Below are 17,876 nucleotides of genomic sequence, written 5' to 3'. Positions count from 1 at the left end.
CAAGAGGCAGTTGATTAGTGATTCTTTCTCATTATTAATGTTTCTCTCTCTTCCTCTCCCTTCCTCTCTGAAATTAATAAAAATATATTAAAAATAAAATAAAATTGAGAGGTTAATAGTATCAACTAAGAAATGAAGTTAATGCAAGCATAGTATTTGGTATAGTGAGTATTCAGTAAGTTTTGCTGTGTAAAATAATCGTTATCAGTAAGGCGAATACTTGGGAGAATGTGAGCATTTCCCTTAATAAGAATCTTCACGCCCTAACTGGTTTGGCTCAGTGGATAGAGCGTCGGCCTGCGGACTCAAGGGTCCCAGGTTTGATTCTGGTCAAGGGCATGTACCTTGGTTTCGGGCACATCCCCAGTAAGGGGTGTGCAGGAGGCAGCTGATCGATGTTTCTCTCTCATCGATGTTTCTAACTCTCTATCCCTTTCCCTTCCACTCTGTAAAAAAAGAATAAAATATATTTAAAAAAGAAAAAAAAAAGAAAAAAGAATCTTCATGATTCTTTTACACATTTGTCAGAAATGCTGACAAACTCTTCACTTGTATTCTGTTGAAATATTTAAGCTAAATAGCTACTTGGGATATTTTCAAGGTAATATTTTATTTTATTTTATTTTTAGGTGATTCCTCCTAAGGAGTGGAAGCCACGGCAGTGCTATGATGACATTGATAATTTGCTCATCCCAGCACCAATTCAGCAGATGGTCACAGGGCAGTCGGGACTGTTCACTCAATATAATATCCAGAAAAAAGCCATGACAGTGAAGGAGTTCAGGCAGCTGGCCAACAGTGGCAAGTGAGTGGGTTTAATTTGCTGCTCTTGTTTCTTTCAAAGACATACTTGGACATGGTCAGAAACCAGTAGATGGAGCTTGTAATGAAAAAAAAATCTGCATAATCTTTTTCAGTCCTAATTTAACTACTTCTGTGCTTCACATGATTGCCTACTTGCATTTAGTTTGTTGCTAAGAAAATTGTTCCTCATTTTACCATCTCATTCATAATATCTGTAAATGGGTTTTTCTTTTAGTTGTCATGAGTTTTTGATTGTACTCATGATTCATCTTTGTAAGGCAAATTTTCTTCTTTGTGTGACAATGTTTAAGTCTTAAATGATAAATTATACATATTAGAAGATGTAATTATAAATATTTTACATAGAAGAAAATTCTTGAATGACTTCAATGGCCACCGTTATTGTGTTAGTTGCCAACTGCAGATTGATTAAAAAAAAAGTTATGTTGTTGCTGATATGTATTGTGTAGTTAGGTACCAGATGGTTGTGGCTGTATGAAATATGTACAGATTTTTTTTCTTGTCATTGTTTTCTAAACAATGCAGTATAATAACTATTTACATAGTATTTTCATTGTATTAGGTATTATAAGTAATCTAGAGATTAGTTAAAATATATGGGAGGATGTGGGTAGCTTTTATACAAATACAATGCCATTTTATATGAGGGACTTGAGCATTCACGGATTTGGTATCCATGGGGGGATTCTGAAACCAATCCTTCATAAATACTGAGGGATGACTGTATAGTATAATTGGTTCAAGATTTAAGGAAGTATTTCAAAAGCTAAAATAATGAATTTTTGACTATCTGCTTCTACTGTTGATACTGTCAGGAAAATATTTTCCTTACTAGTCAAAAATGCGAAGTTTTCATAGTGTTATTTAGGAATTTTAAGAGTATTCAGATATCTATGATAAATACATATGCATATTTACTTCTTAGATTTGATATCATGAATAGCTAAGTATTTTCATTTTGATAGAATTTTATTTAGAAAGTTATATAAATCAAATGGGTGGAGAAAATTTTAAAATTATCTTACTAATTTGTACTTTTTTCATGGGCTTTTTCCAGATATTGTACTCCAAGATACTTGGATTATGAAGATTTGGAGCGCAAGTACTGGAAGAACTTAACTTTTGTGGCACCTATCTATGGTGCAGACATTAATGGGAGCATATATGATGAGGTATAGTTATATTACTAGTGGCCCAGTGCATGAAATTTGTGCACATTAAGACGGAATTAATTAGAGTAAATATTTTAATATTGCTATTTGCCCTTTCTCTATAATAGAAGTGTCAGAGATGAAAGAAAATTAGTAAAATGTATATGGAAATCTTTTTCCTCTCAGAGTCTGGGGCACGCTGCGGGACCCAGAGTCAAGTCCCCGCCCACCCACGTGCACCTCAAAATCACACGAGACCCACACCTGGCTGCCCCACCCCTGTCAAGCCTCGCCAAGCCTCGCCTGGCGCAGCCTCAGGTCCCCCGTTAAGCCCCACTGGCTGGGGGGCGCAGCTTCAGGTTCCCTGTCAAGCCCTACTGGGTGGGGTGTGCAGTCTCAGGTCCCCCGTCAAGCCCCGCTGGTCAGGGGGCACGGCCTGAGGTTCCCTGGTCCCCTGTCAAGCCCCACCAGGCGGGGGGCACAGCCTCAGGTCCCCCACCCCAGTCTGGCGCCATGCAGCCTCAGGTCCCTGCTGATCACTCATTATGGCTCGTTACGGGAACCCTGCCTCTGCTGTGGGTGCAGCCATCTTGTGATGGCATGAGGGTCAATTTGCAGATTACCTTTATTACCTCTCTATTATATAGGACTAGTGACCTGTTGTGCGAAATTGCGCGACACCCAGAAACCCCCCCCACCCCCGTGCCATGGGACCGCCCTGAGTTCTGGAGTCCCGCCCTGTGTGGCTGGTGTGCCGTGGGATGGCCCTGAGTCCTGTAGTGCTGCCCCGATGCTCTGCCTCTGGGCTCCATGGAGCAGCCGCCAGGCCCTGCCCCCACGGGGCTGCAGGAACCCCGGCGGAAGCTGTGTGGAGTGGCTGCCAGCCCTGCCCCTGCTGTGCGCACTGCCATCTTGGGATGATGTTATGGCACGAGGGTCAATTTACCTCTTTATTATATAGGATAATAGGCTTTGTAAAGGGTCATGTCACGTTGCTACTTCTGTGTCCACTTTAGGTGGTTGAGTAGTCATTTGTTGTGCTTTGTGTGATTCATAATTCCTAACAGGACAAGAGGAAGTAGACACATCAACAGGGTTTCTATAGCTGGTATTTTCAAATTGAAGCCAGCTAATTGAACAAATACATGGTTATTCAACAATAATATAGTATGTGACTATCTGGCTAATCTTTAAATTGCGTCAAATTAAAAAAAAATAAACCTCATAAAATATTTGGAAAACAGGAAATATTCATAATACCACATTAAGGCAAAAAGCAGTATTTTAATATGTATTCATTTTTCCAGAAGTTTTCCCTTAATAATTTTTCCTCAAATTGTAAGAATTTTTTAAAAAGTGCCTATTATTACGGTCTTTCTAGTTATTTTCCAGGAACACATAATCCACTATAATAATCCAATCCTTTTTTCCTCCAACTGAAGTTTGTAACTTCTGTTTTTAAGAATTCTTTCTTTTTTTGTAACCTTTTGTCCCTCTTCCATTGACAAACTTCTCGCCTAGCAAAAAGTTGAGTAATGCTGTGAACACCTGAAACCCTTTACCTAGATTATTCTGTACCTCTTTAAGTACTGTTTGAAATTATTTAGTAGGAAATAAGATAAGATCAGAATCATTCTTTAAAAAGTGTGATCAGCCCTGGCTGGTGTGGCTCAGTTGGTTGAGCGTCATTCTGTGCACTGAATAGTTGCTGCTCAGGGTGCATGTGGGAAGCAGCTGATTGATGTGTGTGTCTCTATCTCCCCCCTCTCCTTTCCTCGCTATCTGAAAATCAATAAAAACATTATTAAAAAGTGTGTTCAGATAATGGTCTGCAAGATGGCCTGGTCATAGCAAGAGGCTTGGAAAGTGCTTTGAAGAGGAAGAAGAGGGAGGAATTAGAGTGGTCTTTTGGTTGGTGTTTTTCTCAATGCCAGTATTCTGAGACCATGGCTCTCAAACTTTTCTTTTTTTAATTTAATTTTTTTATTTATTGTATTACATACATCTCCTTTTTCCCTCATTGACCTCTCCCCGGCCACCCACAACCCTCAACACATGCCTGCCTTCCCCCGTCTGTCCATTGGTTAAGCTCATATGCATGCATACAAGTCCTTTGTTTGTTCTCTTACCCCTTCACCCCTCCGCCTTCCCTCATAGGTTGTACAGTCTGTTGGATGTTTCTATAACTCTGGTTCTATTTTTGTTCATCAGTTTATGTTCATTATATTCCACAAATGAGTGAGATCATGTGATATTTGTATTTCTCTGACTGGCTTATTTCATTTAGCATAATGCTCTCCAGTTCCATCCATGCTGTTGCAAATGGTAAGAATTCCTTCTTTTTTTACAGCAGTGTAGTATTCCATTGTGTAGATGTACCACAGCTTTCTAATCCACTCATCCACTGATGTTTACTTAGCTGTAAAATATTTATAATTACATCTTCTAATATGTATAATTACACAATGTTTCCAAATCTTAGCTATTGTAAATTGTGCTGCTATGAACGTAGGGGTGCATATATCCTTTCTGATTGGTGTTTCTGTTTTCTTAGGATATATTCCTAGAAGTGGGATCACTGGGTCAAATGGGAGTTCCATTTTTAGTTTTTTTAATTTTATTTATTTTTTATTGATTTTTTACAGAGAGGAAGGGAGAAGGATAGAGAGTTAGAAACATCGATGAGAGAGAAACATCGATCAACTGCCTCCTGCACACTCCCTACTGGGGATGTGCCCACCACCAAGGTACATGCCCTTGACCGGAATCGAACCCGGGACCCTTCAGTCCGCAGGCCAACGCTCTATCCACTGAGCCAAACCGGTTAGGGCCCATTTTTAGTTTTTTGAGGAAACGCCATACTATTTTCCACAGTAACTGCACCAGTCTGCATTCCTACCAGCAGTGCAAGAGGGTTACTTTTTCTCCACATCCTCATCAGCACTTGTCGTTTGTTGATTTGTGGCTCTCAAACTTTTTGGTCTCAGGACCCCTTTTTTCTTTTAATAATTTATTGTGGACCTCAAATAGCTTTTGTTTATGTAAGTTATATTCATCATTGTTTACTGTTTTAGAAATTAAAACTGAGAATGTTTAAAAAAGTATTCATATTAATTCATTAAAAGTAATCCATTATATAATAGCATATACATTTTTATACAAAATGACTATATTTTCCTAAAGAAAAAAAAATTTAGTGAGAGGAATGGCATTATTTAACATTAAAAAAAAAATCTCTACTGTGTAGTTTAATAGAAGACCTCTGGATTCTTGATTCTACTTCTGGATTTACTCTGTTGTGATGTCATGTAGGCTCTGGAAAACTCCACCTCACACGCCTGTAAATTAAGAGTGAAAAAGGAAAATTCTGTTTTGGTATAATTACGAAAACAGTTTTGATGCCACAGATCCTTTGATGGAATCTGGGTGTCTCCCAGTGGGCTCCAGACAACACTTTGAAAAATGCTACCTTAAGATATTCAGCTAAAGATTCATTCTCTGAGCTCAGTCTGTATAGATGATGGAAGGATCTTGAGGCAAGGCAACAGTGTTCGATTCTTGTTTACTGACCTTCAGGTAACTGCATCTTTGATATGTACCTCAAAGACCTAATTCATTAGGAGACAGGGTTTTAAACTGTCAGCCAGGTAATTCTTTGGGGAGCATCATGGCATATATTCTGATATATAACTCAGGCAAAATTTTATAAGCAGAAAATGGGCTTAGGATATGAAGCCCCTGTCTCTGAAAATATACAGAATAATTTAAATTATATTTCCAAGATTTCCCTTTAATATAGTTTGCTAGTCTATTTCTCTTGTCATCCAGGTATTTATTAATAGATAATTGATAGAAAATTCAAAACAATTTGAAAAATACTCTGGCAAACATTAAGACAAAAGTATAGCCGAAGCCGGTTTGGCTCAGTGGATAGGGCGTCGGCCTGCGCACTGAAAGGTCCCAGGTTCGATTCCGGTCAAGGGCATGTACCTGGGTTGCGGGCACATCCCCAGTGGGAGATGTGCAGGAGGCAGCTGATCGATGTTTCTCTCTCATCAATGTTTCTGACTCTCTCTCTCTCTCCCTTCCTCTCTGTAAAAGATCAATAAAATATATTAAAAAAAAAAAAGACAAAAGTATAGTATACTCTGAAAAAAATTTTTTTTTTGTATGCATGTATTGCATGGTTGGTTGGGTGTGTGTATGGGGTCCTATATCCAATTTCCATTTGTAGTCTGTGATTATAAATTTTTAAAGTAAAAAATGACCTTTTTGTTAATATAAATGTTAAATATTAAAATATTGGTATTATATAAGAGAAAACTTAAATCACTCATAATCCTGGCCTTCAGAGACAACAGTTGTCAAAAAAATTTAGTATATTTTTCCCCCAATATTTTTTCTTGATTTAATGCTTGATAATTTAATTTTGTAAAACAGATGTGGTATCCTAGTGAACATAGTCTGGTCTTGTCTTTCCCTCTCCCATTTTAACATATCGTGAATGCTTTCCCAGAATGATAGATGTTCTTCAATGGGTGATTTAACATTTATTTTATATGTCTTACTTTTATTGGTAGGGTGGTTTTCTTGGGCAGGAGATAAATCTAATGTGAAGAGGGATGTAGGCGGATTGTGGAGGCAGGGACAGTATGACCGTTCCTCATCTTGCATGGGTCAGTGTGGGGGTGGCCCACACATTGGGCGGCTAGGTCATTGCTTCCCTGAGAATGGCACTTTGCCACAGACAGTGACTGCCTAATTTCCTGCCTTTCCTCTACAGCGTCTTGAAATAGAAGCCTATAGCAAACAGCACAGAATATATGACCCATTTACTTATATAATCAATGCCCGTTATTCCTAGCTGAGACTTTTGGGGGAGCTCTGTCTTTGCCTTTAGAATCTTCATCTTTAAAGAGAAGGGATTGAATTAATAGCTGTCTGAGGTTCTTCTCAGTTTAAAAATATTTGTTTTACGATTAAGCAACATTTCTTCAAGAATGTGAACTGAATTCTTTGATAATGAGTTTTTATGAGTCCTAGATTTCTTTTGTATTAGAATTTTGTCAAGATCCCATTCATAAGAAATCTGTTGACTGAAGCATGGGAATCTTCATACTAAGATTTTAGCCTTAATAGCATTTAGTATTACAGATGACATTTTTTCATTTTCCCCCACAATGGGGTAGCTTAAATACTTTCATCCACCAGATGGTGCTATTGGACAACAAATTTATCTGAGGCTGTGGGTTTCCAAAGAAGGTAAAAACAGTTTTAACTGTTTGAGTCACCAGTAGAGATTTTTTCCATTTTGTATTTTTTATCATGTGAGGATAATCATTAATCCTGAAATAAATAATTTGAAGCCAGGATAGTACCTGTATGTGTAATTTTCACATCCAAGGTACAGTGTCATTATTCTAGACATGTTTTGGTGCAGAGAGGGTTATGGCCCTGTAAGAAGATGGCTTTCAGATTTTAGTTCTGTGAAATAAAGCTTCCAGTTAATCAAAACACATTATCTGCCAGCATGTTATGGCTGGTCTTTAATGAATGAAGTCTTAGCCTGCCTGATCCCAAATTATGCCCTCCAAGCAAGGGAGGTGATGGCAATTCTCTTCACCTTGCATCAGGAATGTCCCATCAGCCCTAACTGGTTTGGCTTAGTGGATAGAGCATCAGCCTGCAGACTGAAAGGTCCCAGATTCGATTCTGGTCAAGGGCATGTACCTTGGTTGTGGGCACATCCCCAGTAGGGGTTGTGCAGGAGGCGGCTGATTGATGTTTCTCTCTCATTGATGTTTCTGACTCTCTATCCCTCTCCCTTCCTCTCTGTAAAAAAAATCAATAAAATATATTTTTAAAAAATGTCCCATCAGTCTGGAAGCTGTGTTTCCTAGCCGGTATTATCTAGGAATTGTTGATGGGAGAGAGGTAAAGTTCAGCCTCATGTTGACCTTAGAGTACATGGCTACTGCCCTCAAGTGTCTTGCCTGTGAGAGGATTAGGTGTATAGAATCAATATTGTCTCTGGAAAACTTTCCAAAGAATAACAGCTGCCCCAGAACAGATTGGGCTGCTCTCAGTGAAAGGAGCTACTGACCTTGGAATGTTCATGGGGAAATAATTCTGTGAGAAATGATGTAAAAGAAATTGGGTTGGGTAGATTTTGATAGAATTGATAATTTCTATCTTAACTCTTCTCTTTACCACTCAACTGTTAAAGTTCACCAGAGTATACTTAGATATTCAATTAAGTGCTAAATTGGTAACCTGACAAATATATGTAGAGTCCCATGCTGGGTTGTTTATGGGGATGTGAGAAGAGTTAGGGATATCAGGTGTTTGCCGGTACAGGGTGCTTACTAGGTAGCTGGAGAGTCATGGTTTCCCTAAAGAATAAATAACACTTACAAGGTAGATTATGTACCCCATGGGTGGTAGGAATACTATGCACCATACGAGTGTAAAGAGGTTAAGCTTCTGGGGCCTGGCAGAATCCCTGAGAATTCAGGACATGTTAACCACAGTGAAGAATGAGGATGCTCAAATGTTCTAGGGCAGTGGTCGGCAAACCGTGGCTTGCGAGCCACATGCGGCCCTTTGGCCCCTTGAGTGTGGCTCTTCCACAAAATACCACGTGCGGGCGCGCATGTACAATGTGATTGAAACTTCGTGGCCCATGCGCAGAAGTCGATTTTAGGCCTTGCTGAGTCTATTTTGAAGAAGTGGCGTTTGAAGAAGTGGGGGGTGTCGGTCGTCGGGCGATGGAGACTCGGCGCAGGCGGGCCGCTGGATACGCAGTGCGGGGGAGGTACATTGTTTTGAGATACGCTCGCTGAGGTCGACCCCTTCCAACTCTCCCTTCCACACTCGTCTATCTGAAACAAGTATACAAGACGAGTGTGGATGGGAGAGTTGGAAGGGGTCGACCTCAGCGAACGTATCTCAATCAGATTGAGGACGTTTTTAGCAAAGGCCAGCTTAGGAGTACCCTAATTAAGTTAATAACAATGTACCTACCTATATAGTTTAAGTTTAAAAAATTTGGCTCTCAAAAGAAATTTCGGTTGTTGTACTGTTGATATTTGGCTCTGTTGACTAATGAGTTTGCTGACCACTATTCTAGGGTTTTGGATGGTCAGTATGCTAGGAAGGTTGGAGTTCTGTGGAAAAGTGTTAGGGAAACAGCAGTGGGATTTTTTGTCTCCTTTTTTAAAAAATATATATTTTATTGATTTTTTACAGAGAGGAAGGGAGAGGGATAGAGAATTAGAAACATCGATGAGAGAGAAACATCGATCAGCTGCCTCCTGCACACTCCCCACTGGGGATGTGCCCACAAGCAAGGCACATGCCCTTGACTGGAATCGAACCCGGGACCCTTGAGTCTGCAGGCCGATGCTCTATCCACTGAGCCAAACCAGTTAGGGCTTTTGTCTCCTTTTTAAATCTTCACTATTGAAAGTATTACAGATGTCCCCCTTTTCTCCCCTGTTGACTCCCTCCACCTCACTTCCCCCCTCCCCAGGCCTTCCCTGCACTATTGTTTGTCCATGGCTTATGCATCTATGCATATAAGTTCTTTGGTTAATCTCTTCCCATCCCCCCAACCCCTACCCCTTCACCCTCCAGGCAGTGGGAATTATTGAAGGGGAAAGAATATGAAATCCAGGAGTGAAAAAAACCAGAGTTTTAGTGCTGAATTTTTTGGTGATCATAAAATCTTTGATGATTTGGAAGGAGTCTTGGAGATCATCTGAGGTAGCCACCATATTTATAGATGAGGAATCTCAGACTGAAATATGAGGATCTGTCAAAGATGACAACCTACTTAGTGGCAGAGATGGGTGACCCCACTTCCCCTTCTCTTTCTACAGTTTTAGACTGTCTCCAGGAAGGATTATGGAAATTCTGAACCGTATCATGTATGCTGGACCTGTTCTTATGCATTATTATCTGCCAAGGTCTTTACTGGGTGTTCAGTGTCTTACTTTCCATTGCAGCCTTGGACTTGCCTGCAGGTTATAAAAGGCCTTTTATAAGGCATGTATATTTGAAGCCCTGTTACTACTTTGGCCCCATCATTCACCTTTAAAAAGAAAAAAGAAAAGGAAGATGAAGATAATTTAGATTTCATCTTTATTATGATTTTTTAAAAAACATAGAGGCTGATGATTTTTTAAAGAGGGAATTTATAAACAGAGTAGAAAGATTCATATAACTATTATAAAAAAGCAACTATTGACCCACACTTTCTGGTTCTAGAATCTGTTTTAGAAATGATCAGATATATGGATCAATGTTTTCACACCAAGATTATCTTCCATTTGTTTTAACTTACAGCAAAGAATGTAAAACAGCATATATATCTTCCTATGTAATAATAGAGAAACATGGTAATTAGCTGTAACTTTGCTACCCTTCCCATTGGCTAATCAGCGAGATATGCAAATTAACTGCCAACCAAGATGGCGGCCAGCAGACATGCAGCTGAAGTGAACATGAGCTTGCTTGCTCCAGTGACGGAGGAAGCCAAGGTTCCCGGCCTGCCGCAGCCCAGCTCTGAGCTCCAGATGCAACAATGTTTCAATTATAGAAGCTAAACAAACCCAGAAACCTGCTTTCAGCTGCCAGCGGGCTCAGAGCTTAGAGTGCCAGTGATGGCAACAGAGTTTCAATTATAGAAGCTAAACAAATCCAGCCAGATACCTGCTTTCAGCCGGCAACAGCCTCAGAGCTGGAGCCGGCTCTCATCTCCAGTGACAGTTATAGAAGGTAAATAAATCCCAGAATAAAAAAAAGAAAAAAAAAGAGGCTGGGAGCTTCAGTCGCCCACCAGCCTGAAAACAGCCCTCAGCCCCTCACTCAGACTGGCCAGGCACCCCAGTGCAGACCCCCACCCTGAAGGGGGTGCGGGCAGCCTGAAAACAGCCATCAGCCCGTCATCCACGCTGGTCAGGCACCCCAGTGGGGACCCCCACCCTGAAGGGGGTGAGGGCAGCCTGAAAACAGCCATCAACCCCTCACCCAGTCTGGCCAGGCACCCAAGCGGGCCTCCCACCCTGATCCGGGTCACCCTTCAGGGCAAACCAGCCAGCCCCCACCCGTGCACCAGGCCTCTATCCTATATAGTAAAAGGGTAATATGCAAACTGACCCTAACAACAGAAAGACTGGGAATGATTGGTCACTATGGCACACACTGACCACCAGGGGCCAGATGCTCAATGCAGGAGCTGCCCTCTGGTGGTCAGTCGCTCTCACAGCGTGTAGCTCTGCTCAGCTACAAGCCAGACTGATGTCTGCCAGTACAGCGGTGGTGGTGGGAGGCTCTCCTGCCTCCTCAGGAGCGCTAAGGATGTCCGACTGCAGCTTATGTCTGCTCCCTGCTGGCAAGTGGGCATCCCCCGAGGGCTGCCGGGCTGCCAGATCCCCCGGGGAGCGGGCCTCAGTCAGCAGGTGGTCATCTCCTGAGGAGTCCCAGACTGCGAGAGGGCACAGGCCGGGCTGAGGGACCCCCCCTCCACCCCAAGTGCACAAATTTTTGTGCACCGGGCCTCTAGTATATATATGTCACAAAGGAAAATAGTGATGCAAATTATTAGGGACATGAAGTGATATATACAATAAAGTAAAAGTTAGAAAAATGTTCACAATTCAATGGGGGGTGGGGTGGTGAATACACCAAGACAACTGTGTATAGATATATAACTGTCCATGTTGCATTGTACAGAGGTATTGTATTATATAGACATATTATATGCAAGTATTGTACACAGTTTCCCTTATAAATCCTCCATTTGGCCGTGGGAAGAGAGTGGCAAGTCTGGCTGAGATGGAGAGGTTGGGCACTTGCTTCCACACACAGCTTCTTAGCATGGGTTCCTCAAAATAAGTCCCCACTTGTCAGTGGGCTTTTGGGGTCATTAGAACAGAGTTAGAGTCATGAATCCCAGAAGTCTGATTCTAATTATGTTCTAATTAAAAAATGGCTTCAGAGAAAGATACCACTAAAATGATAAAATAAAATTACTTTTTTTATTTGCAAGTTTATAAGGAAGTTTGATTATTTAAAAAAAAAGACAACAACAAAAAATAAGAACTTACGTTCCAGATGTTCTACAAAGAGAAAATCTAGTTTAATATTTAGGAAAATTATTGTTTTCTCTTTTTTACTGAAGGAATGATGTTGAGCCTATGTATATGATCCAAAATTTTACACTGTGAAGAATGAAAACAAAACCATTAGAAATTCCTTTGTTCGTTCATTCAATCATTCACTCATTCAATGAAGAATGAAAGAAAAACTTAACACTACCAGGCCTCTGCCAAGTGTTATGAGTATGTTAAATCTGAAAGTGCCTTAAGTGAGAAATAGAAGTGAGAGATAAAGGAAGCAAGGTGGAAAAACAAACAACTGGGAGAAACAAAAGATAACGTAGATAGAATTCTGTAGAGGAATTGGGAGAAACAGGTATATTCTTTTATCTAAATTGGGATTGTCCTGGAATTAGTTGTTATAAAAAGGCTCAAGTCTAGTTCATACTTTGGTGTCAAAGTTGAAGTGGCTCCCACAGTGGTTCTCAACCTTGGCTGCACATTAAAATCACCTGGGAATCTTTTTAAAATCCTGATTTCTGGGCCTCATCCTCCGGAAATTCTGTTTCTTTGTTACTAATGTTGTGGCCCCACCCCATAACAAAGAAACAGAATTTCTGGAGGATGAGGCCCAGAAATCAGGATTTTAAAAAGATTCCCAGGTGATTCTAATGTGCAGCCAAGGTTGAGAACCACTGCTCTAGTAGGATCACAGTGGTGTCACAGATATTGATATATTACTCTATTACTATAATTCACTAGAGCAGCGGTTCTCAACCTGTGGGTCCCGACCCTTTTGGGGGTAGAACGACCCTTTCAGAGGAGTCGCCTAAGACCATCGGAAAACCCATATATAATTACGTATTGTTTTTGTGATTTATCACTATGCTTTAATTATGTTCAATTTGTAACAATGAAAATACATCCTGCATATCAGATATTTACATTACGATTCATAACAGTAGCAAAATTACAGTTATGAAGTAGCAACGAAAATAATTTTATGGTTGGGGGTCACCACAACATGAGGAACTGTATTAAAGGGTCCCGGCATTAGGAAGGTTGAGAACCGCTGCACTAGAGAATGGGGCAGGTGCAGACCTATGGATTTGGTTACTAAGGAAGAAATGTATCAGTCAGGTATTATTTTGCAGTCAGTAATAGGGACCTCAGAATCAGTGGCTGAAACAAATTAGCTCTTTACTTTTCATGTAAAAATTTGAGGCAGGCAGTTCAGGGCCAGTGTGTTGGTTCCATGATGTCATTATAGACTCATGCTCCTAGCAATTTCTTCTGCCATTTTCATGAGGAGGTCCTTACCCTTGTGCTCTGGTGGCTGCTCGAGCTCTACTAATCACATGTGATATCTGGTGGAGGGAAGCAGATGGAAGGGCAAAGGGCACCAAGACCTGTGCTTGCTGAGGCAGCCCTTTCAAAACTTTCTCCTGGAAGCCCTGCCCAGTGTTGACCAGTTACATTTTGTTGGCCAGAACCATGTACCATGACTAGCTTTAGCTGCAAGGGAAGTGAAAATGCAGGTTTTACCCAGCTTCATTGTTCTTTGAATTAAATGGGGTTCTATTAATAAAGAAGGTGAAAATAGGTACTAAGTACTTAGGCAGTCTGTCATAAAAGGTTATAAGAGTGATTTTGATCATGATTTTTTAACTTTATGTATTGATTTGAGGGAGAGGGAGAAAGAAACATCAATTTATTGTTCCACTTAATTATGCATTTATTGGTTGTTTCTTGTATGTGCCCTGACCAGGGATTGAACCCGCAAGCTTGGTGTATGGGCTTGAAGCTCTAACCAACTGAGCTACCCAGACAGGGCCAAGACAGTGATTTTGAACTATTGTGTTATGCTGTAGTATATATAATTTAGTGTAACGAGTTGAATGAGACAAGGGACTTATTCGACTCTAGAAAATATGAATACACTAGTAAAGATCATTGTGATTTTAATTTTCTATATGTAAAAATAACTTGTCAGGGTCTGAGTATGGGCTTTTACTGTGTTATTGAATGTTGCGATAATTGATCCTATTTAAAGAAGAACAGGGCTTCCCATGGTTCAGGTTTCCTTTAGGATATTCTCCAAGGGCTACATGTTGGTAGATTTGTAAAAGTTAACAATTGTGTTTATTATGTCTGTGAAAATTTTTAAATAAAATGCATGTTAGTGAGAGGATCCACGAGTCCTGCTATTGGGCTCAGCCATTATTTCCAAGTTATCTTCTTGGCAGGTAGTACTTTAACAAAACTGAAAGTGAAAAGCAAAATCTCTAAGTTAGAGATGGTCCCTGACTTAAAATGTTTCGATTGATGAATTTTTGACTTTATGATGGTGTAAAAGTGATATATATTCAGTAGAAATAGTATTTCAGATTTTGAATTTTGATCTTTTCCTGTACTAGTGATATGTGTATGATGTCCTGCTGTGATTCTGGGCAGTGGCAGTCAGCTGCAGCTACCAGTCAGCCAGGCGATCATGAGATCAAACAACTGATACTCTACAGCGTATTTGGTGTGTTAGAAGGCTTTGCACAGCTGCAGGCTAATGTAAGTGTTCGGAGCACATCGAAGATAGGCTGGGATAAGCTATGATGTTTGATAGGTCAGGTGCATTTAATGCATTTTCAACAACGATATTTTCAGTTTATGGTATTTTCAGCTGACGATGGGGTTATAACCCCATTATAAATGGAGGAGCGTATACTAACTTTTCATTCCAGTTATTGGTGATTGGAAGGAAGTTGTCCCTCCATGATTATGTAAAAAGCATGTAGTGCGGAGTTGACTTTCGGTTCATTGTTTGGCCATGTGACTCTAGGCACAATAGAGTCAGTTTGAGTCCGGAGCTTTCCATTCTTGCCCTTGAATCCCAGCTCCACAATTATGAGCTGTGAGATATGGAGCAAGTTACCTGATTTCTCTTTGCTGCAGTTTTCCAATCTTTAAAATGGCACAGATAATAGATGATAACAGTGTCAACCTCATAGACTAAAATGAGAGGACATAAAACCCTTAGTTCAGGGTCTGTTCCATAGTATGAAGTGAATAAAATGTTATTACTACCAGTGGCAATATTAAATCAAAACAAGACAAAAATCCGGAGGCTGCAGTGTTGATTCTGACTCAGAATTGTGAGGAATTCTGTTCTGCAGTTGCCATTTATGTATAAGTTCAACCTGCAGCCCAGCAATTTATATTTTATACAGTCTGTCAAATCCATGAAGATGTTTGTTTAGGGGTTACTGCTTAGGAAATGCCCCTGCTGTTTTCAAGAAATAGACCACCATCTTCTTCTCAGTAAGATAAGGTGCCAGGACAGGAGTGGTACCATGTGGTGTGATACAGGAGATATTCTTTTCTTAATGATTTTTTTCTTTATCATTTTTTGGAATGTGGTATCTGATTATCTACATGCAACATATTTAAGACTTAAAACAAAACGATTCACTGAATACCTCAAATCCTCAATGAAGTCCAATAGCTAGAATGTTAACAGTGCTTCCCATGGGTCCCTTTTTCTACAGTCCTTCCCTGTTCTCTACCCCATCACCCTGGGGTGGCCTGAATGCAGGTATACCCCAGAGGTATTGTGAGTTTTGTTCCTGACCACCGCAATTAAATGAATATCATAATAAAGTGAATCACATTAACTTTTTGGTTTTTCAGTGCATATAAAAGATGTGTGTACTCTATACTGTAGTCTGTATTAAGTGTGAATATCATTATGTCTAAAAACAATGTACATACCTTAATTAATAATACTTTATTGCTAGAAATTTCTAATGGTCATCTGATTCTTCTGTAACCTTGTTGTAATCTTTTTTCTGGTGGAGAGTCTTGCTTCAATGTTGATGGCTATTGACTGATCAAGGTGGTGGTTGCTGAAGGTTGGGGGTGACTGGCACTTTCTTAAAATAAGACAATGAAGTTAGCTGCATCGATTGACTCATGATTTATCTGTGATGCAGGTGATGCTGTTTGATAGCATTTAATCAGAACTTCTTTCAAAATTGGAGTCAGTTCTCTTAAATTCTGCACTGCTTTATTAACTAAGGTTATGTAATATGCTATATCATTTGTTGTCATTTCAATAATCATCACCAGGAGTAGACTCCATCTTAAGAAATCACTTTCTTTGCTAATTCATAAGAAGCAGCTCCTCATTCATTAAAGTTTTGTCGTGAGATTGCAGCAGTTCAGTCAGATCTTCAGGTTCTAGTTCTAATTCTAGTTTTTTTTTGCTATTTCTGCCACGTCTGTAGTACTTCCTCCACTGAGGTCTTAAAACTCCCCCACCCCTAAGTCATCCACAAGAGTTGGAATCAACTTCTTCCAAACTCTTGCTAATATTGTTTGTTTTGACCTCTTCGCATGAATTGCAAAATGTTCTGGATGGCGTATATAATGGTGAATGCTTTCCAGAAGGGTTTTAATTTGCTCTGCACAGGGTTGCCAGAAACCTTTACTTTGTAAACAAATCATTCTCTGTGAAGTGCAATAAAGCAAATCACACTAAAATTAGGTATGTATCTATTGTGTTTGATTTCTTGCCATTTGAAAAATAGTTTTTTCACATACACATATTTTTAGACTATATATTTGATTTGGCTTATTTTTAACCTTATTAAAAATAGTATCCCTTTATGTAGTCTTCTGGGACTTTGATTTTTTTCTTTTCTAAAATTTTTAAATTGAATTTATTTGGGTGACATTGGTTAATGAAATTATATAGGTTTTAGGTGTACAATTCTATAATATCATCTGTATCTTGTATTGTGTGTTCACCACCCCAAGAAAAGTCTCCTTCCATCACCATTTATCTACCCTATAGACTGATTTTTTTCACTGAAAAATAGGTTTCTCATGTTTATCCATGTTATTTTGTGAGCTATTGTGCAATTATTTTAATTGCTGTATAATATTTCATTTTGTGATGTTACATTTTATTTCTTATTTTCCTGCCAGGAGACATTTTTTATCTTTAAAAAAATTTTTATTGATTGATTTTTTTAAATTAAATCTTCATTGTTCAGATTATTACATTTGTTCCTCTTTTTTCCCCCCATAACTCCCCTCCTCCCAGTTCCCACCCCACCCTCCCCCCTCACTCCCCACCCACTGTCCTCATCCATAGGTGCATGATTTTTGTCCAGTCTCTTCCTGCATCTCCCACATCCCTTTCCCCCCCAAGAATAGTCAGTCCATTCCCTTTCCATGTCCCTGATTCTATTATGATCACCAGATTATTTATTCACTTGATTCTTAGATTCACTTGTTGATAGATGCATGTTTGTTGTTCATAATTTGTATCTTTACCTTTTTCTTCTTCTTCCTCTTCTTAAAGGATACCTTTCAGCATTTCATATAATACTGGTTTGGTGGTGATGAACTCCTTTAGCTTTTCCTTATCTGTGAAGCTCTTTATCTGACCTTCAGTTCTGAATGATAGCTTTGCTGGATAAAGTAATCTTGGTTGTAGGTTCTTGGTATTCATCACTTTGAATATTTCTTGTCATTCCCTTCTGGCCTGCAAAGTTTCTGTTGAGAAATCAGCTGACAGTCGCATGGGTACTCCCTTGTAGGTAATTGACTGTCTTTCTCTTGCTGCTTTTAAGATTCTCTCTTTGTCTTTTGCTCTTGGCATTTTAATTATGATGTGTCTTGGTGTGGTCCTCTTTGGATTCCTTTTGTTTGGGGTTCTCTGCGCTTCCTGGACCTGTAAGTCTATTTCTTTCAGCAGGTAGGGGAAGTTTTCTGTCATTATTTCTTCAAATAGGTTTTCAAT

The 17,876-nt window shown here is 39.7% G+C and overlaps 1 protein-coding gene across 1 annotated transcript in view; it reads left to right on the top strand.

Moving 5' to 3' along the window:
• Positions 1-17,876, top strand: part of KDM4C (lysine demethylase 4C) — a 328,521-nt gene that overhangs the window by 28,528 nt on the left and 282,117 nt on the right. The window contains exons 3-4 of the mRNA XM_081103409.1: positions 630-805; positions 1,883-1,997. Coding sequence (XP_080959535.1) covers positions 630-805; positions 1,883-1,997 — 291 coding nt within the window. The remainder of the gene's footprint in view (positions 1-629; positions 806-1,882; positions 1,998-17,876) is intronic.

This window comes from Myotis nattereri (genome assembly GCF_964212035.1).
Source record: "Myotis nattereri genome assembly, chromosome: 12".
In the NCBI taxonomy this organism is placed as follows: domain Eukaryota; kingdom Metazoa; phylum Chordata; class Mammalia; order Chiroptera; family Vespertilionidae; genus Myotis; species Myotis nattereri.
This window is presented reverse-complemented; position numbering and strand designations above follow the sequence as displayed.